Source organism: Suillus plorans (genome assembly GCF_016647745.1).
Source record: "Suillus plorans strain S12 chromosome Unknown HD556scaffold_76, whole genome shotgun sequence".
Taxonomy (NCBI): domain Eukaryota; kingdom Fungi; phylum Basidiomycota; class Agaricomycetes; order Boletales; family Suillaceae; genus Suillus; species Suillus plorans.
Window position 1 is genome coordinate 224,453 of NW_024537460.1, and position 24,587 is coordinate 249,039.

General features: G+C 46.4%; 7 protein-coding genes across 7 annotated transcripts; 3 read left to right on the top strand and 4 right to left on the bottom strand.

Moving 5' to 3' along the window:
* Positions 1-1,384: 1,384 nt before the first annotated feature.
* HD556DRAFT_1312593 (uncharacterized protein) lies at positions 1,385-2,031 on the bottom strand (the record flags this gene model as incomplete). The annotated part of the gene is made up of 4 exons (XM_041300673.1): positions 1,385-1,565; positions 1,616-1,680; positions 1,735-1,844; positions 1,899-2,031. 4 exons carry the CDS (start codon positions 2,029-2,031, stop codon positions 1,385-1,387), a joined length of 489 nt encoding a protein of 162 aa, XP_041155027.1.
* A 1,026-nt stretch (positions 2,032-3,057) lies between these two features.
* HD556DRAFT_1312594 (uncharacterized protein) lies at positions 3,058-3,805 on the top strand (the record flags this gene model as incomplete). The annotated part of the gene is made up of 3 exons (XM_041300674.1): positions 3,058-3,113; positions 3,171-3,350; positions 3,403-3,805. The coding sequence occupies 3 exons, from the start codon at positions 3,058-3,060 to the stop codon at positions 3,803-3,805; spliced, it is 639 nt and encodes a 212-aa protein (XP_041155028.1).
* A 5,254-nt stretch (positions 3,806-9,059) lies between these two features.
* Positions 9,060-9,581, bottom strand: HD556DRAFT_1246482 (uncharacterized protein; the record flags this gene model as incomplete). Its single annotated transcript, XM_041298613.1, has 1 exon — positions 9,060-9,581. The coding sequence occupies one exon, from the start codon at positions 9,579-9,581 to the stop codon at positions 9,060-9,062; it is 522 nt and encodes a 173-aa protein (XP_041155029.1).
* Positions 9,582-12,053: 2,472 nt separating this feature from the next.
* Positions 12,054-14,881, top strand: HD556DRAFT_1246444 (uncharacterized protein; the record flags this gene model as incomplete). Its single annotated transcript, XM_041298610.1, has 7 exons — positions 12,054-12,537; positions 12,603-12,903; positions 12,961-13,172; positions 13,225-13,929; positions 13,986-14,162; positions 14,231-14,503; positions 14,565-14,881. 7 exons carry the CDS (start codon positions 12,054-12,056, stop codon positions 14,879-14,881), a joined length of 2,469 nt encoding a protein of 822 aa, XP_041155030.1.
* A 2,195-nt stretch (positions 14,882-17,076) lies between these two features.
* HD556DRAFT_1217764 (uncharacterized protein) lies at positions 17,077-17,786 on the top strand (the record flags this gene model as incomplete). Its single annotated transcript, XM_041296727.1, has 3 exons — positions 17,077-17,271; positions 17,327-17,497; positions 17,550-17,786. Coding segments are annotated over 3 exons (603 nt in total), but the record flags the coding sequence as incomplete, so codon positions are not given.
* A 1,690-nt stretch (positions 17,787-19,476) lies between these two features.
* On the bottom strand, positions 19,477-20,291 carry HD556DRAFT_1448562 (uncharacterized protein; the record flags this gene model as incomplete). Its single annotated transcript, XM_041307447.1, has 3 exons — positions 19,477-19,677; positions 19,725-20,021; positions 20,076-20,291. 3 exons carry the CDS (start codon positions 20,289-20,291, stop codon positions 19,477-19,479), a joined length of 714 nt encoding a protein of 237 aa, XP_041155032.1.
* A 171-nt stretch (positions 20,292-20,462) lies between these two features.
* Positions 20,463-24,049, bottom strand: HD556DRAFT_1530423 (uncharacterized protein; the record flags this gene model as incomplete). The annotated part of the gene is made up of 7 exons (XM_041309453.1): positions 23,588-24,049; positions 23,353-23,531; positions 22,991-23,299; positions 22,760-22,937; positions 21,683-22,091; positions 20,794-21,630; positions 20,463-20,737 (listed from the first exon to the last, which is right to left on the bottom strand). Exons 1-7 carry the CDS (start codon positions 23,840-23,842, stop codon positions 20,463-20,465), a joined length of 2,442 nt encoding a protein of 813 aa, XP_041155033.1. The 5' UTR covers positions 23,843-24,049.
* Positions 24,050-24,587: the final 538 nt, after the last annotated feature.

Here is a 24,587-nt window from a genome sequence, read left to right on the forward strand (position 1 = left end):
TAAAGATATATGTAAGTAAGGGTCCATGATAAGAATAAAGGTGGTATGATATGCAAATAAGGGCAAATGGAAATACATGCACTAGAGAACTTGGTGGATAGTGGATGGATGCTTCCGGATGGCGGGCGCTATAGGGCGCTCAAGCGCGGAAAAGCGCGCGCGCATATACCTCATGAAGCGTGGGAAGTGTGCGCGCATGTTGCGCGTTGCGTGGGAAAGCTGCGCCTCATATAGGAATAGCTGCAGAAAGCATGCAGAGTGATGCTGCAAGTTTGTGCCATGTACTCCCTAGTGACAACTGCCATATCACGCAATGAGAGGCATGAGTCTCTACACCGGACCATTGGTTCGGTCCGATAATGGTCTGGTTCCGGTTCAGCAAGGGTTCAAACCAAGAACCAGACCCAAAAAATGTCAAACTTCATATACATACCTTGAGTACAAATGTTCCGTCCCATAGTCTTACAAATAGGTGTATGTAAGTTTATTTCTGTCTCGACTCGATGTTTCATATAACTCATGCGTGTTTAGGGTTTTTCTTGCCACTATTTCTGTGTCCATTCGACTCTCGACGGCGCCTCTCAAGTATCTCACATCGCATTCTCCCGTGCACTCTCATTCTCACTCGCACGCAGCGCATGTAGACTCGGCTCTGGATGGGGAGTCGCAGTGAGTGAGTCTGTTGATCCTCCTTCAAGCTCAAGCCATGCTGATCCAAGTTGGTGCCCGCTGTTCGCAGTTCGCCTCCTTCGAGCTTGAGCCATGCTCCTGGTGAGTTTTAAAAAAAATTGAACTCATATATACTACAGCTAATAACATCTACACCGTGTCATAGATTTACCCTATAGTATCTGTAACCTGCGGGTACACCCTTGATGGGGTCCATAAGCTGCATCACACACAGCGTGTCATGAGCGCAGCCGCACTGTGCCTGGCCCATGTAAGTCTGGAGATCAAAATTTTTGTGCCATCCCTTATTACTTGACAATTGGTTCGAACCTGTTCGAACCAGGTTCAAGAATTCTGCAGGTTCTCGAACCATGGACCGGACTGACAGTTCGGTTCTCCCTATTGCCCGAACTTTGAACCGGACTTTGGTCAGGTTCAAAACAGTTTGGGTTTAAACCGCGGTTCAGGACCGGACCTGGCCATCACTAGTCAATCTGCCTGATTGCAAGGCATCTGCAAGTATGACACATTCACGTTTATCAAGGTCGCTGATGCCTTTGGGTCATGCAACTGTTATGTGTGGCTCTCCTGGCATTAATATGTCTTCAGGATACCCTCTCATCACAAAATGGTGACATGCCAGCTTGGCGGGTGATTGTGCTGCTAATTTTCTGCTGAGCTTACTAAACATCAAGGTCATGCCGACTTTGATACATTATATGTGGTCGGCCAGTGTCTTCCAATTGAGATTGTCGGGGACCTCCTGTACCTCATCATCCTCTTCTGCTACCGCTGGCATGCACATGCGCCACCCAGGCAATGCTATTTTCTTTTCTGGAGGCTTGAGCTGACCCTCACTGTCAATGTCCTCAACAACAGCAAGAGAAGCCTGGTGGCTGAAAAAGAAGTCAGTTGAAGTATTAAGGCAAAAATATAATTGACTTACTACACATGAGCCTTAAAATGCCCCACCATTGTGTCCTCATTGGCATGACAACGGGAAGCCCAAAACTACAAGAACACACAGTCAGCAAGGCCTATGATACACCAATGATTAAAAATTACCTCTTCTGCACCAGAGGTCGTGTGTATGTACCTGATTGATGCATCTTGATTCACAACCTTCCCACACATAAGCAGTGCTGCTTCAAAGCCATGCTTTGCGGTGGCCAGATCTAGCTGGATGCTCCATCAGTGCATGAAAATTAAGTATACAATGTAAGACTTACCAAGGATGTCACTTTCTTTGTCAACCTCGTGAATTCTTGTGACCACTGTGTGACAGTCAGAGGCGGGCCTGAAGCTATCCGTTGTAGAGACTGACATCTCTGTGGCCTCATAGAGGTCTATTTTCTGATGCATGTTGAAATGCTAATCATTACCCAAATCATTCCATATCATATTTGACTCAATACACACCAAACCTGAAAAACATCGGACATTGGACATTGGACTTCGCACATCAGACATCAGACTATCGGATCTCACATTGGGTTTCACATCGGCCTATTGGATATCATGCGCACTTGGCCCACCTATGTCCTGTCTCATTACCCTAGCCCCACTAGATGTGTAGTTACTTGTTTTCACATTGCTAACATTGTAGACCACATTATTACATGTCCACAGCGCCTCATGTCTTATTACATAGGACATTGGATCTGAAAATATTGTGCTACTACTTTCACCTATAGGGTTCTGGATTTCTACGTATCTACATAAATATTGGACTCCCCATAGCATCATCATCATCCAAGTAGAGGAGAGCCGTTCTCCGACACTTGGGGGTCAAACCTGATATTTCGTAGTTCTTAGTTGACATTGCGAATATCATTGTTCCTTCACTGCCCGTATCCGTCATTGCTATTATTGCACATACCACTAGCTTTCCTGACACTCACTATTAGTTTCCGATAACCCGAACCCGATAACCCAAAACCCCGAAAACATCGGACCCAATGCTTTTGCATCAGACATTGTAATTATACCTTCAGACATTTTTTCCCGCACTCAGACTATTGACCCCACATCACTCACTGACCCTCAAAACTATTTCCAGACCACAGACCCCTGGGTCAAATGCACTTGTCTCACCAAGTATAGCAGACTAGGCAGTGCAAGACCACAACATAAAGAAATCAGTTTGGAGCCATCTTTGTATAGCCCCACTCTGTGTTGTATTCCTACAGCGTGTTGTAGATATAGCCTCTATGAGGCTACAGAGATGTCAGTCTCTACATCGGACTGGCACAAACTATGAGCGCAAGTGATGAACACCTGAGCTTCTTTTAGCTCTGCTTCTTTTGAACTTTTTCTGAACCTACACTACAATTTTTAACCTTAGTCCTCTTCAACAAATATCTGATGGCTCGTCCAACTATTCATAACATGGCTCAAGAAGGAATTGAGGCTGCGCGAGAAAAGAACAGACACTATTATGCCAAGTATGTCATAATTTTGTTAATTGTTCCCAACACTGTTCCTGACACCTACTTGTAAAGACATAGAGACACACTCTTACAATGGTGGAGGATGCATGGTGTAAAGAAATGTGATAAGGAAGCAGAGGTGATAACAAAAGAGATATTGAGAGCTGTGGAAAAAACATTGCATGGCCATGACGACAATGAGTCTGAATCAGACACTGATAATTCGAGTGACGATGATGAAATTGACACACTGTAAGTTTAAAAATAGAAACATAGATTGAAACAAGAAATTAATGTCCAACAGATCTGATCTGCCAGCATGCTTACACACTATCAAAACCACCAAGGATGACATGCTCGTATTGATTGGTGCTGACCCCTGTGAGTTTGCCAAGGACAAGTTGGCTGAGTATGTCAAGAGCATCCCAGATGATTGCAGTGCTAAGGGTGATATTTGTATCATCATGAACTCAATCAGTGAGATTGAAAATATACTCAAGCGTGTCATTGCTGCACAAGACAAAATCCTAAATTTCTGTGGTCTCTCACCTGAGTGGCATGCCGCTGACACAGTTTCTCAATTATTGAAGACTACAGTCGCATACTTGGAGGACATTCAGCTTCTTGAAATGTCCGGAGGAGTTGTGGAGCTTACGACAGCACAATGGTTGGGAGAGCTAATGTATCAGAAGGGAGTCAAAATTTGAGTAGCATACATGATTCATGACTACATACATTCAGTCAAAATACAATTGCCATATGTTTGAGATGTATCATTCTAGCTATATGGCCTCCACACTGAGGTTCAGAAAATGTTGAGTGGACTCAATCCATACATTTAGCTACACATTGATACCACAAGTGTATGAAGGTAGTGACGAAATGCAGATATATGATCTTCCTTCAAAGCTGTACAGTGGCATCCACACAACATTGCCGCAATCATTGCAAGCACCCATATGCCACAGTCATAGCCATTAGTCTGAACTGCGGTCGTCTAAAGTTGAATTAGAATAAATGTATGTCTGACATGTGACATACTTACTATCAGTGGTTGCACGACCCAACCATCAAAGTTGATGTTGAATTTGAATGCACGTTGATGTTGCAGAGCAATATTGAAAAGTTGAACAATCAACTTCATGACATCCTAAATGTGTTGAGTCTTGATGAATCAATAAAAGAGGTACTATGTTAGTACTCACTTTGATGTCACTCTTCCAAGGTCATTGCTCAGTGAAGCTATCAAAGAGGTGAAGTTCCTTGCTTTGGAGGTGCACAATACACAAAACCCAGTGACCGATACCTGAGGGCCTATGAATCAGTATGATCCACACGTCTTTGGCCCAATAACCAGTCCAGGATATGTTGTGCCAAAGCATGTCATCTGACACATTGTACTAAATGTGGAGAAGGTCATTGAAGGTGAGGAATCTTGACTGTGGGTGGAAACACTAAAAGAAGGGGGCTCTACAGCAAGACCTGGATACGAGAATACGACTCGACCCAAAGGACAGCTACTGAGAGAAGTTCCTCGTGAATAAGGTGGAGGGAAACTCTGTCAACTAGACGGGTGCTGGTAGGCGTGAGAAGATAATGTGCATATGCGGAAGCGCACTTATGAGCGATAAGGGAAGTGTTTTCAAGTATAGTAGAAGCGTGAGCTGTAGCAGATAGAGAGGTATAATCTGATTTCAAGTACTAAGGTGCACTATACAACTTGCAGTATACTGAGATAAACGGGGGGAGAAGTAGTAACCAAAGTAAAAGGAACTTTCCCTTTATTTAAGAAGGGAGATAGCGCTATGCGGCATGCTTCCGAGTGTGGTACCGAACCGAGTAACCGTATCAACTCTAAATATATTCTAAAGTCTAAGATAGACTTTCTGTATGTAAGCGCGGGGATCAGACCGAGTGTACATCAATTCAGTGAAAGAGATAAGAATAATGCACCAGTAAATCAGTGAGGACATAGGACGGACGGATGGGTAGGTGCACGAGGACCTAAGGGGAGGCGCACGGATGTGAGTGCAAGGTGTGAGTGCATGTGAGGCGTGCGAACAAGGCGCGTACATAGGGCGTGTGTGCGGGAGCGCGTATGACTGATCCTTCGGATAAGGGCTGGAACATGTAGGGAATATGTGGTTCATAGGGCCGTATATCAGGCATTGAGAGGCGCCAGTCTCTACATCGTGCATGGACAAAATCGTGTATTGCTTGACAGGGGGAGAAGCTTGTAGAGACTGAGAGTAAAGCAATGCTGCACAGCCATTGATGAGGCTATCATTCAGTAGTGCAGTAGGTGATGTGAGGATCTTGATGTCCTTCGGTTCAAAAATTTGCTGTGGGAATGCATTGCAGGCAGGACGCACCCTGGTTCTGATGATTCCAGGGATAATAACAGTAGTTTCATTCATCAGTGGTACTGGGTCAATAATGACTTGCTAAATAAACTATGAACACACCAACATCTTCTAATGAAAGATCACATACCTTGGGAGTGTGCCAGGCTATGAGAGTGCAAGGTTTAGTTGGGATATTGATGTCTTCTCCGTCTCTACTGTCAGGACTGTTGACATTTAGGATGTCATCAAGGGTAACGTGTTCAGGTGGAGGATCATCAAAGGACGTAGCGATAACCTCTGGATTCTCTTCACCCTCTTCCTCCTCTTCCTCCTCCTCCAGGGGCATCAATGTTTGAGGAATCCAGCAAAGCACAGTTTCTTGGGAGGCGCCTGAGATCTGCATTGCCAATGATTCAGCATGTCTTGTGCGAGACTCAAACCGCAATGATGATGCAAGTGGGGTAGATGTTAAGAACGTGCTCAAGGGTCGGATCCGAAGGGCTTGGCTTCAGCTCGTGCGCTGCGCCCCTTACCTGAGTATGTGCCCCTAACTTCCGAGGGCTGTCGAACAATGTCCGAAGGTTACCGGACGATGTCCGGAGGGCATCGGGCAATGTCCGGAGTCCGATGTCCGATGCGCGGGAATTCTGGCGGACGTTTCGGGAACAAGAGATAAGACTAATCCGGACGAAGTCTGAACTAGAAAGGAAACAGCGGAGGACTACCAGAGGTAGAGGCGGAGGTGACAAGTCTATAGGAATCAATCCTAAGACGAGCGGAGGTCGACAAGAGAGAAACTCAAGTCGGACGGAGGAGAGAATGAGCAGAGTCTAAGATGATATTCAAACTAAGGATGTACATAGATTCTACAGGGTTTATATACTACTAAGGACTTATCGGAGAACAGAGATGCGCAGTCCGAAGCTATACAAAGCTGTGGACGGAGCGTATAGAAAAGTCAAACACTAGTCTATCGGAAAATAGTAAATGAACCCGGAGATTAGAACAGATGAAAATAAAGGCGGAAATGAAATGAGGTACGGAAAATGATATAGTCTAACTGGAGTAGGAACATACAAAGGGATAAGGCGCGGAAGTTAGACGCGGGTCGGATCCGGATGATAGAGAGAAGTTGGCCAGATCCGGAAGTCCGGAAATGATGTGTGTGTGATTGGTCCGGGTCCAGGTCCGGAACGTGGGATATGACAGTAGACCAGTGAATTTGAAGATGTCAGAGATGTTCCTGCTGCTGACGTAGTGAGATATAGAATCTGATGTCTGAGAAATGATTAGTGAATGTGTCAAGGATGTCAAAAGACATATACTTTCTGGTGACTGCAGAGCAAGTTCTATCACAACAAGTTCATTGCCAAACCACCTACAAAGATTGTTAGCCTCTATCCCAAGATGTCACTGCTCCTCAATGCATCTGTCATGCTTTAACATGGCACGTATTCCATCACGGTGTAGGGATTCATTTCTGGCTGGGCTTGTAGAGACTGTTTTTACCTTACCTTATGTTGGCACTTTTGTAGCTTACATAAGCAAGTTACCTTTTCACCAGTTACGAGTAGGAGTCAGAGTACTAAGCAGTTTTTCATGATATTTCCTCTCCTCTGAGCCTTGAGCCTGGTCCAGAAACCCTTTAGGGTCGAATAGCAGCTAGGTTCTGCAAGACCCAACATTGTTCAGACTCACTCTCTGAATTGTTGTACCTTCAATGGTGTAGGGAATTATTTCTGGCTAGCCTTGCAGAGACTGTTTTACCTAGCACTATGTTTGCACCTTAGCTTACATAATGAAGTTACCTTTTCACCAGTTCTACTATGAGTCTGAGTATTCAGCAAGTTTTTATCATATTTCCTCTTCTCTAAGCCTTGAGCCTGGTCCAGAAACCCTTTAGGGTCGAATAGCAGCTAGGTTCTGCAAGACCCAACACATAGTTCAGTATTCACTATCTGAAATGTTGTACCCACAACGGATGTCCTGATCATCCAGCCAATGTGGAACCTCCCGAACCGAAGGCATTATCCAGATGTCCTCCATCAAGGTTTGATTGTTACATAGCTCATTCAGCTTGGTGGGAAGAGGTATTGGAAGAGGAATGCTGCAACCTGGTTCATATAACTCTTTGAGGTGCTCACAGTAACCATTAAATTTACATAATGCAGCCAGCAAGGCTGGTTGCCACTTTAATATTGCCTTCTGGGTCTGCTGGTGAAGTTTAGTGCCTGAAAAGCAAGTTTTAATGCATATCATGAAGGAAGTACTAACTGCCTACCTAATGCTTGTTGTGTGCCGCTGACAGCATGATCAAGTTTGTCCCACTCAAAGAAACTCCCAATTGCACACTTCCAAATGTTAATTTTGAGGTCTCATGCCAAGGGAAGTGTCCGAACAAATTCAACATTAATTCCTTCCAGCTCAGGGAACTTGTCATGAATGTTGAGGGAAGCATACAGTACATCAACCTTGTCCATGAGGTGCTGGTGACTTTGTTCAAGGCTGTCAATGGCATCAAGTGTGTGCTGGGATACATGTCCCTTTAAGATCACCTCACTCGTTGCTTGAAGTGCCTTTTCAGAGGCATTGAGGTCACCCTGTAAGGAAAAGACAGTGTCCAGCTCCTTCTTGAGCCGAGTGGGTGCATCTGTAGAACACAATGAGAGAAAATCAGGCCAAACCATGTAAGAAAATAGGTATGCAAGGCTATTGTTGTTACGCACTCAAATAGGTCTGTTATGTGGAGCCCTAAGAGGGGCGTCATCCGCTAACGTTCGTGATGTAACCGGAAGGGTCCGGTACAGCAAGTGAGACTGGCGACGTTGAGTCAGCAGCTATCACAGACGCGCGTGTCACGTGACTTCTAAGATGACTGTCTGTGAAGTCACTGAAGTCAAAGAAAGGACAGGTCTGTCCTAACGATGACCGTTGATCGAAGTAGACTTAGATGCAACGAGCACCTAAGAAAGTCGTACTAGAGACAAGAGCTGAGAGGCTCTTGAAGGAAGTAGTTTTGAGGGAAGATTGAGTAGATTCAAGTTAGGGAATCTAATACAAGATGACCGACTACTTATACTAAGTGGAAAGGGTTGAGGGCTGGGTTACCATACTGTAGGTAAGGGCAAAGGGGAAACAGAAAGGGTATAGGTACGTTGGCAACACAGCCTGATTAGTGATGAGAGGTCGAATACAGAATGAGACCGATGAACGTTGGACCAGGCCAACGGTAGAGTTACAATGCACAGCAGGTGCAAGTCAAGGGAGACGAGAAGGGAAAGCCACATTGGTGGCGTGAGTCTGAATGAGTCATGGTGCCAAGGCACGTGCGCACGTTGGTGCGTTATCAGAGATAAGGCAGATGATGGGATGGAGACGAGGGACAGGAACGGTCCTGAGGATCCGGTCAATGGATATTCGGTAGAGGAGTACGAGCCGGTAGATGGTGAGGATGAGGATGAAGGGAAAATGATAGGGGGGCCACGTGATCGATGTTACTTGTAACAGTTGTTGTAAATTGCAAGTGCTTCATTGCAGATTCAGGAAGTATGTTGTACTGTAATTAATCAATGACAAGGTTCACAGACTCGTAGAAATGACTCACCTGACTCAACAATCAGGAGAGAACACATCCCACATCATAAAGGGTGACAACTGTGGCACTTTGAGGTACTAAAGTAAAAAGGTGATCAATAAGAGCAACAGAATATTTTTGCTGTTTGCCTGGAGTGTTGATGTTTGCAAAGAAGAGAGGAATGTCATGGCAGCAGATCAATGTCATGACTCCAGTGTCATCAAAGCTATCTATAGCTGCCTTTTGTGTCTTTCTGTCTGCAGCCTCATATGAATTCTTGCACAAGTCAATAGCCTCATAGGGTATGAGTGGTGCGTGCAGCTTTGGTGCGGACTTGCAGGACTGATCAATATGTTGACCAATTGCATCAACCTGGCCTTTCGGTAAGAAGTAAAATGGATCATAGAAGTGAGGCAAATCACCTGCTGAACACCAATGTCGATGATGGAAGTTCCCGTCAGTAGCAACATAAATATCACCACACTTGTTCCAGCTTCCTGCCAAACACAACTCCCTCAAAGCAAGCAGGACAATGCTGAAGAAGAATTGTGGCACAGCACTCATGTAGAACCACATCTATGTCAGGTATAGATGATGCGGTGTCTTACTAGGATGTGATTGGCAATAAAATCACCAGCTAATGTAATTCAAGGATTGGCTCAAGGTAGGCCTCAGAAGATCAGTATTTTGTGGGAAAAGATGACAAAAGAATGGAGGGAATAAACTTAATATTCACTCAGATGTTCACACAGATGTGGGGTGAGAAATTCAGGAAGATACTCAAATCCTCCTCCCTCTCTCTTAAAGGGGGATTGTCATTATTCAGAGGGGAAATAGAGCCCCTTATATACTACTCTAAATGTGGCTGTGTAACTATCTAAATAAGGAAATATGACACATCCTGACTCAGACAGAAAAATAACTCATAATGACTCAAACTGAGTCATCGTAGAGATGTCTTATGATAACTTGTTCACTTCTCAAATATTCTCATCTATCAACTTTCTCCATTCAAATTCCTGACTAATCCATCTCATCTTACTAATCCATTTCATCTGACTAAGCCATTAATCACCCATGAACTGTTGATACGTTGAAATGTTATATTGAATATGTTTCAGAACATACAAAAGAAATGTAAAGAATGTGTGAGAAAAATTATAATGTTGTGAGAAAAAATGCTGAGTAATGTATCATGGTATGTTTAGAACTTATCTTTGAATAGAATAAGTATTAATTGAATTATTATGTAGTGTTGTGGGTTTGTTATGTCTGAAAACTACTCAAATCAAATCATAATGTGTTATAGAAAATTCTTAGTAACTTTGTAGAGTACAGGAGAGGATATCAAAGCTCAAAAGTAGCCATGACCATACACAAAACAAGTTTGGTGCGTGTCAGTGGGATGCTCTGGAGGATCTCAAGAGGCCTCTACCAGGTCTCGGCTTACCTGAACAGCATGTTCAAGCTGAGATTCGAGCTCCACCTGTAAGACATCAAACTATAGAATAGCTTGACCAAGACTTCACCGGAGTGACCAGTCCCCTGTTACTCGTCCAAAAAATTTCGGCTCTCAGAAGCCGCGTCACTTCAAGGTACGAGCAATCACCGTTCAAACTGCGTGTACAGCCATTCAATGACCCCCATCACCTCGAACGATGCATCAAAATTTTATTGACACATAGGATATATATCATGGCCGCTATTCACGCTCTACAGTGCGGGATATGCATTCGAAGTACTGTCGCAACAAAATACCTTCCACAGTGGTCACATCTTTCGAAAAGCCCGTCCCAGTCCCAGACACTTACACCTGTCTCACCGGAGAGGTCAGCAAGAAGACCTGTTTCATAGGCCGAGAGCCTGTTCATCACAACCATGCCACTGTCTTGTCCGAGCGGGAGACGTGTGGATACACGTTGTCCACGACGAGCCGCCATTGACAACTGACTAGCAGCAGCACCTTGAATAGATCCTTTGTATTAATTAGTTTTTGAATGATACTCTATAAATTGTGCTACAACTCACCAGCACGACGATGAACTAGTCGGATAAATGGACGTGGATTCGCTGAGGGTGCACCAACTAAACCACGGAGTTGTCGAAAGTCGGGCCAAACTGAGACATGGGATCCGAGATAGCCATGGAAGTAGGGCGCAATGTCATGCTCATTAGGAGCAAGCTGGCAGAAGGCATCATGAACTGGATTCATGTTAGGTTGGGGGTTTGCAACTATGAGCAGACCATTAATACTGACACCTGCATCTAGGTAACAGTAAATACATACCGAGTGTTGGCAGTTCTTCGTAACTAGAGGTAAAAAAAGATGTGTGATAAATATCTGTGATGTTGGCTGCCGTGAAATCGTGAAAATCGTGTCAGTACAAAGGACGTGATCACCAGTGCAACATGCTAACCTCTAAATCCGCACTGCTCATTAGCACACTGCATCAAGACATGCCCATTCACGGCAGAGTCCACAATCCTGGTGGAACAAGGTGTGTCTGAGAGCATGCTGCAGAAACATTCTATGAAAAGCCCTCGACGCTGCAAGTAATCTGCCAAGCCATAAGGACGAATGCGGAAACGACCTGACTTTGGGCTGCAAACATAACTTTAAGTCAGTGGTTGGCAGTAAGTCAAAGTGAGCTACATACTATGCAACAGTGACAAGTTGCTTCACCTCACGTGAAAAGATGACGAGTTCTGTGCTTCCACGCTGGTACTCGATACACGGGCGAAAAATTGAATCCATGATGGCTAGCCTGGCCTACTGTACTATATCATGAGCGAGATGCTGACCTTTATACAGAGAGCCTTGCTGAATCCCTGGGCCATGTTATGCGAGGTAAATTTTGAATGCAAGTGTCCGTTCAATGAACTGCAAGAGCCCGAAATTAGTGGGTTCCTAAGTGTGCGGGTGCATCGGTGCCCATTTGCAAGTCATTGATGAACGTCCAACTGTCACATATACAGGCAATTATTTGAATTCAATGCTAGTATCTGCCCCCCATTTTTCCTTCTGTCTAATTCTCAATGAGTCTTACCTGTTCGCAACTTGAAGCACTTGAAAAAGTGCAACAGATATTGGACAGTGCAGGATTGTCCCCTATCTCAGTCACAAGCTCAGTTGTGTCATTGCTGTCATCACACCAAAATACACCAGACGTGGATTCAACCCTCGACACCATCTCCACTCCCCCATATCCAAGATATCAGTCTCCCGCTCCATATTATTTTACCACCGAGGAAATTTCACGGAGAGCCAACTATGTGAATCGAGCCACCAAAGTCAGCGCAATTGTTGATCACCCTGTTCATGCTATCCTCGAGTATCCCATAACAGCACCTGGCAGCATTGCACACCGTTTTGTTGTTGATCCCATATCCTTCGTGCAGCCTCAATCAGCATTCCAATATTCTCTTGGTGGAGGTCATGGTGGGCGTGAAAATGCAGTGTGCCTGCTTCTCCGAGATGATGCAGGCAAAGGTGTTCGTTGTCGCCAGCTTAAGTCATCGTGTATGTACATTAATGATGTCTGAGACTATTGATTTTATCATACTAATAAGAACGAGAACATACAGGCAATGGCCTCAAGGTATGTACATTCAATGAGGCCAGTTTCAGCAGTAATTATGCTGCATCTCCGACTTGGAGTCTGTCTCAGGCTGGATACAGTGATGATTCTGCAGAGGCAGAGGTTTTCAACAAGACTCTAGCATTTTTTTGTGCTGTCTCTGAACGGGGATGTGGCTTCGATGCAAACTTGGATTTAAGTCCTGAGATAGTACTAGACAGCTTTGATCTTCACTCCGAGTCAGAGTCCAGGGGGTGTGGGGCTCCCCTCATGTTATCTGTGAATAATCTTGGCCGTCCATATATTCAGTCAGTTCAACTTAAATGGCTAGAGTGTGTACTACATAGACTAATGATCCATTGCAGCTGCAAAAATTTCAATGCTTCTGTTTCTCGAGCTCGCACCCATCTTGTCCTCCGGAATTTGGACGAATTCAATACTGATTACTTGCGGGCACTTATAGAGAACGACCTGAAGGCAATTTCCTTTTATGAAACACGAGCAAAAAATGATGGATATGGTCCTCTCATGCCGTGCACATTTGTTGCCTCCCCTGCCGAGCAGAAGCAATGTTGTCGTGAGTTACTTTCTGTCATTTGAAGTAGCATATATCCTAATCTGTTGGGCAGCATATTGGCATCGAAATCATGAAGGAAAATTGGCTCGTGGAACACTTCGTAGCTGGCCAGTTCCATGCAAGGCAAAGTTCGACATATATACACCATACAATCTCACTGCCTGCCCACAAGTCCTCGTTATCTGCACCAACAATCACAGCCACCCTCCGCCTGCACCTGTCAAAACTCCAGAAGCTATTAAAGCCATTTTCTATGAGTTGCTGCTCACACTCAGCTGGAAACTTGCTGATGCAACACCACATCGGATTTTACTTGATTCTGCATTCATACAAGCTTTACAAGCTCACCTCAGTTGGAAGGAAACCTGCAATCCCACACTGTCAGACCTTCACCTGTCTCTTGGGAACTCTGACCATGCTCGGCGCCTCATCAACACTTTGCGGTTTAATGAATTTCCAAGTGGAACAGGATTCGCAGGTGCTATTCACTTGGCAACAAAACACGATCTTTTGCCCATTGACGAGCGCTATATTCGTTGTGCGGAGTCACATCAGCTATCCACCAAATCAGCATCAAATCCACCTGCGGCCACCACATCAACTTCGATTAGTAGTCTGCGGCTGGTCATTTGTATGACAAAGCGGATGTCATGGCGTCTGATGCAAGCAAAACGGCTCTCGATCGACACTTCATTCAAACGTGTACATGGCTGGCAGGAATTTGAATTTGAGTCTTGGGACGTTGCCCACATGAAATGTAAGTTCAATACCAAATTGCTCGACTCAGCTGATGGCCATGACCATGTATTGTAGCTGTTATTGGTGCTCGAGCATTCACGACATCTCAATCAGCACAAGCACACTTCATCCTCTTCCAACAAATATTCGAGATTGCCAGTGCGGACACAGGTTGTGCTGTTCAGTTTCAATACATGCACGGAGAAGGGATTCAAACCATCATTGCTGATGGACATAAAGGTCAAGGTCTTGGTAAGTATATTTTCTTGGAATCCGAGTCAACGTGAATTGCAATTTGAATATATTCAATAATTCCACAGGCCTAGGTATGTATTGCGTATACCTGTGTAAAGACTCAATACAGGCTTGCTGCTATGACACCACTGCTCTACTTCGTGACCTGGATCCATATGACCATCTGCGCCGCTTCTACCGTCTATGTCTTGCGCACTATAAACGGAATATCCGTAGTCTCCGTGGTCAAATTCCCAAAGATGTGGAAATTGCCATGTTGACGATCGCATCAGCGGAGCCTCATCCTGATCTACAGGGAACATTGAAGAAGATAAAGAAAGGTGGAAAAAAGGCTGCAGGTTCGTGATATTTTCTAATTCATGTTTTGAAGTATTTCTAAGGCAAGATTACTACCGGCAGCATGGCTTAAAGATAAAATTGAGGGCACGAAGTTTGCGCTACCGGCACTCTATCAGCCAAACAGTCTCATCCCGCTCGAAATTTGGAAGGCCTCACCAACTACTACCAATGGAAACGAGCAAGCACACAGGAATATCAATCGTGATGGTGTGGGTCTTACACTATTGGGAGGAATCATGCGAGGATTTCACTACGACACAAACATCAGCGCTAGTTTGGACCTTTTCGATGCATTTGGCATCAACTCCAGCGACCGTTTATCTACCCATGCTTACCGTGCAAAACGTGCTCTTGCTCGACAAGGTAAGCAATACTAGTATATTCATGTTATTATCTAGAACACTTAAATGGTTTTCAGTCAGATATACAAGGTCTTCGCCCTCGGAGGGCAACACAAGCTTCGCATGTGTTCATCTCACTCCTCCACCTGTTGAGCCCCAACCTGAACTCATTCCCAACTCGTCTCTGATGACCGGTTCCACCGGCGGCGCCATCCCAGTATCGACATTCAGCACTCTCACTTATGCACTAACTGCAGGTGCACACGTTATGGATCATCGAGCTCGTTCCCCATCGTTTAGTGCTGCACCTCCCACTGTATGCGCAGTACATCACCATATCTATCCCACTCGAGATCAACTGAGCACTTTCAGTACATTGCAAGGTGCTGTAGAGTAGATGATACGATGCCCGGCGGTGCAATTTTTATTAATGGTGCAAAGATTACATGTATGATGCGATGAGATAAGTATTTGGGGGGCAGGAATCAGAATCAAGAGCGCGCGCGACCTTAAACTCGACGTCGGTCGCGGCCTTCATAAGATGAGGTGAGAATGTCAGAGAACCGCGAGCCTGGAACTGAGCGGCCGAGCAAGCGAGACACATATTACAGTGACCTATCTCCGTATAATACGAGGGAACGGACATGCATAATATCCCGTATGATACGGGCCAGCGGACCATGGGCCCATGATAAAAATATCCTCGACTATGACGGATGGGCCGGGAGGCAAATTATTCCCGATGGAGACGGGTGGGCCCATGCAGGGAATATATAGAGTAGATGAGTGGGCCGATGTACATGAATATTAGGTAGACGGGTGGGCCGAGGTAGTTGGATATTATGCAGATGGGTGTATTAAGGTAGATGTGTATGAGATAGATGGGTAGGTACTTGTTATCACATTCACGGGTGGGCCCAGACACATATTAAATTAGACGGGTGGGCCGAGGGTATTATAAAATATTGTATTAGACGGGTGGGCCCAGACGCATATTAATTAGACGGGTGGGCCGAGGGTGTTGTATGGGATGTTGTATTAGACGGGTGGGCCGAGGGTGGTATAAAATATAGATGGGTGGGCTCATGTGTATCATAATTGTAGACATGATGGAGCTGAGGTAGTTGTACATCAACCAAATCAGAGGAGGTAATAAATCAAAGTTACCAAGTTCCCGGAGCAGCAGGTGATCTCCTGACATGGCCTTTGATGGTGCACAGGTTGTCTTGCAGAATGTGGAATCCGGGGTGCGAAGCTTGTGTTGCCCTACGAGAAGCCAAGTTCCGACCACCAGAATTTGAGTCAACTGTACCGAGCTCCGAGTTCCGAGTTCCGGGACCCGGAACTCAACACATAATTTAGTTAATACTTTCCGTGTTAAATGGCCAACCGAAGTTGAGATGTTTCTGAAGAGAGCAGCAGGTGCTCTCTTGACATGGCCTTTGATGGTGCGTAGGTTGTCTTGCAGAATGTGGAATCCGGGGTGCAAAGCTTGTGTTGCCCTACGAGAAGCCAAGTTCCGACCACCAAAATGTGAGTCAACCATACTCAGAGGAGGTAATAAATCAAAGTTACCGAGTTCCCGGAGCAGCAGGTGATCTCCTGACATGGCCTTTGATGGTGCACAGGTTGTCTTGCAGAATTTGGAATCCGGGGTGCGAGGCTTGTGTTTCCCTACAAGAAGCCAAGTTCCGACCACCCAAATTTGGGTCAACCGTACCGACTTCCGAGTTCCGGGACCCGGGAGTCGACAAATGAATATCTGATGACCAGCACACTTCCAATCAGGTAGTATTTCATTGAGCAATGGATAATAATACATCTTTGACAGCCAAAATTATCTCAGGCTCCCTTATCTGATCCTCTCTATCTCCACCCCCTTTAACACCAAAGTCCGGACATTCAGCATTCAGTGTCTGATTTCCCAAGATTAACATCCAGCATGAACGGTTCTTCCCCTTCCACTCCTGATAGTATAAACATCTGGCGCACTTGGGCCCTGACTGTGACTTATGAAGCAGGGGAATATACCGAACAGAAATTCAAGGCAGAGAAGACTGGAGGAGGCCCAGTCATACCTTCCCCCAACCTAGACACTGATCTGGTGATGGCGTGCGATCGCTTGGCTGATGTACTCATAAAGGCATATAAAAATCCCAGTGGGTCTTCCTGCAGATTCGGAAAATTCGTTTTATCATTCAAATTCCTGCATGACAGTTCAGATGCAGGTGGATATTGCAAGATATAGCAAATTGATCTCCCCGAAGGACACCGGGCATAATGAACAGAGAGAGGCTAGGTTGCTTGAGAGGTGTCCTCCTGGCCATGAAGGCAAAAGGTTGGTCGACGAACCTGCCACAATTCTCGATGCATCCGGTGCCATCATCGCATGGTACCTCCCAGACGCCCTGACCGACACCACCCAGGTGTGTAATATACATTGTTACTCAATGGATATTGAATATCAAATGGAACCTACAGAAGGAAATCAGGGAAGCCACCAATTTGCTCGCTCCAAGCCTCGAAAAAAGTGTAAGGGCTGATGGCAATTGGCGAACTAATCAAAAGTGGTTCAACCGGGGCTCGGAAGATGTTGGGGCAACTCCCGGATGCATCAATTTATCTCCGGCATGGTTTCAACAGGGACACGAGGTAGGATCTGATGAGATGGTGATTCCGGCAGTCATACTCACCAATCCCAAAGAATGTGTCCGATCCGGAGGTATCTGCATCATTGAAGGGACCTTCCTGCGAGAATATCCTCAAAGCCATTTCAAGGCCAGCAGCCATCGCGTCCGCGGCACTCAGAGTCATGCATCCTGAGCAGTACTGGGCAGGGTTGCGAACCTTGTCAAACCTAGGACATATAGCAGTAAGCAAGGATCTGCCACAGATGCCGGAGGCCCTGCAGTACTGGGCATCGGTGTTTAACACCCTCTCCATCATTTCCAATCGGGAAACCCCAAATCATCGAGACCATTTGTCCATTGCTGAATGCTTCGACATTCTAACCACCGTGGGGAACTATTCTAATGCTCGGATGACAATGCCAAGCCTTCAGCTGGAGTTCAAGTACAATTCCGGCTGTATGATTGCGTTTTCCGGAAGGATTGTGAGACATGGAGTTTATGATGTGGAAGGGGATCGGATTGCTTGGGCATGGTATATGAGGGATTCTGTTCACATTTACGCTGGTGTTCCATCATGTGGATGGGCTAGTGTGGATGGTCCATACAGTGTGTGAAAGATCAAACAAAGAGCATGCATTGTGACCTATATACATTCCAACAAATGAATACCATGTACCAATAGTTATCTGGACCTCAATACTCAATTGTGAGCATTTGCGAAGTGATATATGGGACTGAATAATTTGGATGCGAGCCTCGGTATTCGATAATCGGAACTCGGGACTTGACATATGGGAGTCCCGAGTGCCGGGGTACTGAGTCCCGACACCCGGACCTCAGCACTTGATATTTGAGACTGGGGGAAGATGTATCAATATGCTCAAATTAACATTTGTTATTGCCGTACACATTTGACAAAACCCTGAACCCCGACATTGTGAACTCGGGACTCGACACTGTTCTGAATACCGAGTCCCGGAAGCCCAGGTCCCGAGTCCCGAATTTCGGAGTTCGGGGTTCGGCGACCCGGAGCTCGGCAACTGTGTTGGGTGTCAGGGTATGCGGAGCATTGGAGATAGCATGTGTCAGTATTTTGCATTTCATGGTTCATGTTTGGCTGACACATGCGATCTCCAATGTTCCGGATACCCTGACACCCAACACAGTTGCCGAGCTCCGGGTTGCCGAACCCCGAACTCCGAAATTCGGGACTCGGGACCTGGGTTTTGGGACTCGGGACTCGGAGCTCGTGACCTGGGACTCGACAGTGTTCTAAATACCGAGTCCCTGACGCCCGATTCTATAATCACGAAAGATGAACCATGAAACGCAGAATACTGACACATGCTATCTCCAATGCTCCGGATACCCTGACACCCAACACAGTTGCCGAGCTCCGGGTCACCGAGTCCCGAAGCCCGAGTCCCGAGTCCCAAATTTCGGAGTTCGGGGTTCGGTGACCCGGAGCTCGGCAACTGTGTTGGGTGTCAGGGTATCCGGAGCATTGGAGATAGCATGTGTCAGTATTCTGCGTTTCATGGTTCATCTTTCGTGATTATGGAATCTTTCGTGATTATAGAATCGGGCGTCAGGGACTCGGTATTCAGAACACTGTCGAGTCCCAGGTCACGAGCTCCGAGTCCCGAGTCCCGAAACCCAGGTCCCGAGTCCCGAGTCCCGAAACCCGAGTCCCGAGTCCCGAATTTCGGAGTTCGGGGTTCGGTGACCCGGAGCTCGGCAACTGTGTTGGGTGTCAGGGTATCCGGAGCATTGGAGATTGCATGTGTCAGCCAAACATGAACCATGAAATGCAAAATACTGACACATGCTATCTCCAATGCTCCGCATACCCTGACACCCAACACAGTTGCCGAGCTCCGGGTCGCCGAACCCCGAACTCCGAAATTCGGGACTCGGGACCTGGGCTTCCGGGACTCGGGTGCAAGATTTTTGAATGCATAGAATATTTTACATCTTGTATACAATGAACACTGAATGGGACTACACTCCTTTGCCTTTCCTCAATTTCTCTAACATGTCAGTGTACATCTTCACCTCTGCCATCTTGGCTTTGATGCCCTCATCTTGCTCCTCCATCAATGCTTCCATGCGTTCTTTAATCCACCTCAGTCCCATAAGTGGTGGAGTCGAAGTGTTTCTCAACTTCTCTGGAAGAACCAAAGCATCATCCTCAACATTAAGCTAGAACAGATAAGTCATCAATCAAGGCAATTCAGCTAACATCTTACCGCCCAATACTGGTAGTGAGAGACGCAGGAAGCCATTATTTCATCCCACTGCCATGGTTGATCTGGGATTGTGGTGTTTCCCATCCACCATGGACATGTATATGCAAACACAATCCGGGACGGATGTCCTGCAATTGCCTCATCATCAAATGAAAGGAGGTGGAATGAAAAGACGTCGTCCGGAACCGTGTTCCAGGTTAGCATGGGATACAACTTAAGGATATAAGCGACAGGGACCGGAAGAACCGACACGATATTCTGTGAAGCTGAGTACTGCAGGAGTGGTGTGACAAAAGTCTGCTCAAATTTTTAGCATTGACCAACAAAGTCATCAGGGCAGTGGTAACATACATTCATCTCCCATTGCAGCCCAGCTTTAAAATACTTTATCCGGTCAGAAGATAGACCATTGTTGGCAGCTTCCGTCTGATATTGAGAGATGCATGCACGGACCCGCGATCCAGCCATTGCCAATGTGCAGGAAATAGTTCCAAGGCTCAGCTTCAGGGGTCGGTAATGGCTTCCGGCATTCAGAGTGCCAGAAGTGGATGCAGGAGTTGCAGGCATGGCTAATACAGGACTATGGCGCTGGCAATGCAAGTGAAAGATGGTGAAGATGTGAAGATAAGAATCACTGATGGATGGATACGAAATTCAAACTCCGACATGGGCTGACCCGGACAATTCCCGGGCCTCAATTATGTATGTGGAAAAAGGGACTTCATGAGAAAACAATGTTCATTCATCTCCAGCCTCTATCAACACGTTTTGTAGGTCTTGAAAAGCTGCCTGCGCATCCTGTGCGAGCAATGAATACATTCGCGATTGCCTTCCGGCATAGCATCCGTGACCCGGAAGGCGTTTCTCCAATGATTCCTGCATGTGGTCGCCCCATTGGGTTGCTTTCCACAAAAAGAACTTACATGTCCAATCCATCTCCAATTTGACCAATATCATTTCTTCCCTCCATCGATCTCGTAGTGCCTTTGCCCGCAGCCAATGGACTCGGTAAACTTGGCATGGGTCCAGTCAGGTAACCGTGGGATATGACATGCAAGCAGGAACTCACATTCCTCATTCCACGATTGATCAGGACCCCCGAGGTCGACTTCAACAGACCAAAACCAAGCCAAAGATTCATTTCGTTGACCTTGGGCATTTGGGTCGCCCACTGCAGTGCTGATTTTGAGTTGCTCGCGAAGCAGGGGTTTGTATTTCTGAAGCTGGTCTTGCCCCGGCTCAAGTTTCATCATTTGCTTCCTGGTCTTTGTATATATGCTGGCATGGAGGGAGACTGCCTGCTGCACCGACGTCACCTGGGACCAAGCTCGAGTTTTCAGGGCCTGGGATTTGGCCTGCCGAACGGTTGTTCGGAACAGGATGGCCTTGTTGCAAAGGTAAATGCGGAGATTGTGAAGGGCATCATTGGCCTGCCCTTCACGAAGAGACATCTCCAGGGGAATCAGATCCTCTGCCATGCATCGTCTGCATCTATCAACACCCAGGTTTGATGGCAACGGGATTACAGTGAGCTCGGGAGAGTTTGTCCATGTATGAGATGTCTCTGTGAAATCCGCCGGGTCATCATCGAGATCATCTAGAATGTCTACGTTCAAGTCCTCAGGTTCATCATCTGCATTAAATCCCTCCCCGAGATGTGTTAGAGCAGACCGAGCAAATCCATCTATCTGGCCTTGGAGCCGATCGCGTTGACGGGCAATGTCTAATCTCTGTGTCTCAGTGGATCTTCTTCCGATCCTTCGGACCTCGATGAGCAATGCAATCTGAGCCTCTTCAATTGCTAACCCTGTTGATATCCACGTCGCCACAGATCTGCGAGAGGGTGCTGCATTGCGGGCGTTACCCTCCTCTAATAATCTAAGCTCGATCTCCTTTTTGCTTGGTGCTGAGTGCAATATTAATTCCGACCTCGATGGAGACAATGGAACTCAACGTACCCTTTTTTATATTGATCTCATATTCATCCATCGCCGCAGGATCATTCAATCTGCTTGACTGAGCTATCCTCTCCCTGGCTAACCATTCTGTCTTCAAATGTGAGGGTGCTGCTTCATCGAGTCTGTCGAATGCCTTTCCACTTTCCGAGATGCCATTCCTCGCCAGCTTGTATTTCCGGCATAGAGTCCTTTTCATGCGAATCATCTTGCAGAAATTGGAGTCATTCATCTGATAATCAAGGCATTCCTTTCGGTGGGGAGATGACATTCCCCGAGCAGCAGGGGAAATCAGATTGAGCCGTGCCCATAGCATCTCCATGATCTCTCCATCGATCCGACCAATGCCTTCAATAAAGTTAGAAGCATATCGGACATAGCAGCTGTCCTGATGGCCATGAATGTGCCACAACTGTTACGGACTAGGATAGTTCGAGCTCTCCCTAGGCGGATTGCCTAATCTGATAGCGGGCTCGCTATTGGAGAGACGGGGATCTTCTCTCGAATGAGAGGTTCGGGGGTTCCACTTAAGGTAGCGTCGGCTTTCCTTAAGGTGCGGCTTAGACTGAGTGATTGGGATGATCACACAGAGGAAGTTCTGATGAAAACCTAGTAGAATCAAGTAGGGAATATACATGATTCTGTCTGCTCTATATACTGTCGTCCGTGTGCACAGACCAATACTACGTTCGGTAGGTAGCTGTAAGTGTGTCTATACAAGGGCATCTTATCTGATGCCATGTGGTCGATTATCTATACATGAGGCTTACCATGCCTCTCTTATCTGTCCTCAAGGCGTAGCATGCCTTTGAGTCTAACTGCGCATGCTGAGGCATGCGGCTTGTCTTCTGACCATGAGGCAGAGCTTCCTCATGATCCGGGTCGAGGATCATCAAGGTCCGTCCAGATGTTGCCTAGGCTGGTCTAGGTCATCTAACGGCATCCAGGCCATTCTAGGCATCTCTACGAGTCTCCGTTGAGTCGGTAAGTCTTCCAAGACGGTGCATATGGTGGGATAGGGGCTAAGGTCATGATGACCTCCGTAGGAGGGGTTCTCGGTTACATGTTATTGTAACACAACCCAATTCCGGGAATGATGGTTAGTTGTGGTGCCATGTCTAGAAATCGACTTCGATCCACCCGAACCCGAAAGTGTTTGTTGTATTGACAATTAATATCATAGAAGGTGACAGCCCTGGTGATGCCTTCCATGTTGTGCCGGGAAGCCTCGCAAAGGGCGTAGTCCATGTTCATTTGTCTGCAAGTGACCCATGGTTAACTCGTGAATGAGGAATGGTGGATGTGGCTTGCCTTTCGCCTTTCTGAAAATCCACCATGGAGTGAGGGACAAAGCAACCGTGTCTGGCACAGGCAACTCCCCCGATACCGGTGGACTCCAGCTTGTGCCGAGCAGCATTAGCTTGATTTACTGCCCGGTGGTTGTTGCAGCTTGATTTTTCCACCATGTCAGCAGCCTCTGCCAGATGCATTTTATACCTGTCCTTTCCTACCATGAATCCAAGCCCATCGGAAAGCCAAACTTCATCGAATGGCTTAATGGGATGCAGATGTTCGGCTTTGAAATTTCCATCCATCACAAATGACCGGGTGTATTTCCAGCTTGGATCGCTAGTATTATTATGGAGGCCACATTGGTTGAGAATAGGACTCACTCATCAAGCAATTCATCCTCTGACAACAGCACATTAATCCCTGGCTGAGGACACGCCGGGCAAAATAATGCGAGTTCTCCTGTGCTCGGGTTATCAGAACGATGGCCAAAGCCATGCCATTTCATTGTCTTCAACTGCCTCCACTGTCGAGCGACCCTCATGAGCTCTCTGTATCGGTCCTTGCAATGTGCTTTGTCAATATGATGTCCAGTAGATGAAGAGGGTAAGGCATTACCGGAACAAGGTGTGGAAACATGCTGGAGGTCATTCGCCGGAGCTTGCTGTAATAGTTCATCGCCGAGGTGCCGCATTCAAGGCTGTCCAGTAGAAAATCATTGAGCACTCTGAAGGTGAACACAGTCTTTGGCCTGTTGAAAGATGCAGGGAAAAATCTGTGTCGAAACATTTGAATGTCCGGACTCATGGCATTCGGACATTCACAACATCGAATCTCCAGGCGATGAACTCCGGACTTGTCTACAATGACCATGGTGTTTTCCTTTGGCTGGAACTCGGGTCCGGACACAAATGGCAGATCTTCAGGCTCGAGCAGGTCTTCAGGTTCATCTTCTTCAAACAAATTCACCGATCAGTGACCTCCGGACATTGTTTGCCATCATGGCCAAGTGTATAATGAGTCCCACATGAGCGAGACAACTCCGCTCAAAGAATCGCCCATTCCATTGACTGATCCAGTGGAAAGGATTGCTACGATGTTGACTCCTGCAACAGCCCGTGCAATAGAGTGGCTCGCCAAGACAATCTTGACATTTGTACACCCCATCCTGTTCGCAGATGATGCATCTCCTGTCTTCTGGTGGAGCTTCTCGATCAAGGAGGTGATGTAGATATGATTCCTGCCTTGGCAGCCATTGCCTGAGGTAGTCATTTTGACTCTGTATTTTGAATGCTTAGCCATAGTTTAAATGACACTCCAACATTGTACATGAACTTGCCATGGTTTTTGGGAGTTGCAAAGGCTCAAAGGAGCCTTGGTCCTGCTCATAAGTATTGTCAGGAAAGTCTTCCCAAGGAGGTGGTGCCTCAACAGGCTGAATTGTTGGTGATTCTGGGGGAGAGTTAGGCATGGACCTGTAGGCATGTCGCCTCGTGCTTGCAAGTGGGACCTTGACCCAAGTCTTCCTACCTTTGCTGCCCTTGCTTCCACCCTGTGAGATTTTTGCACTGGGGTGCATCTACCTATCTTCATCTTGTTTACTAATGTTGCAAGCAAG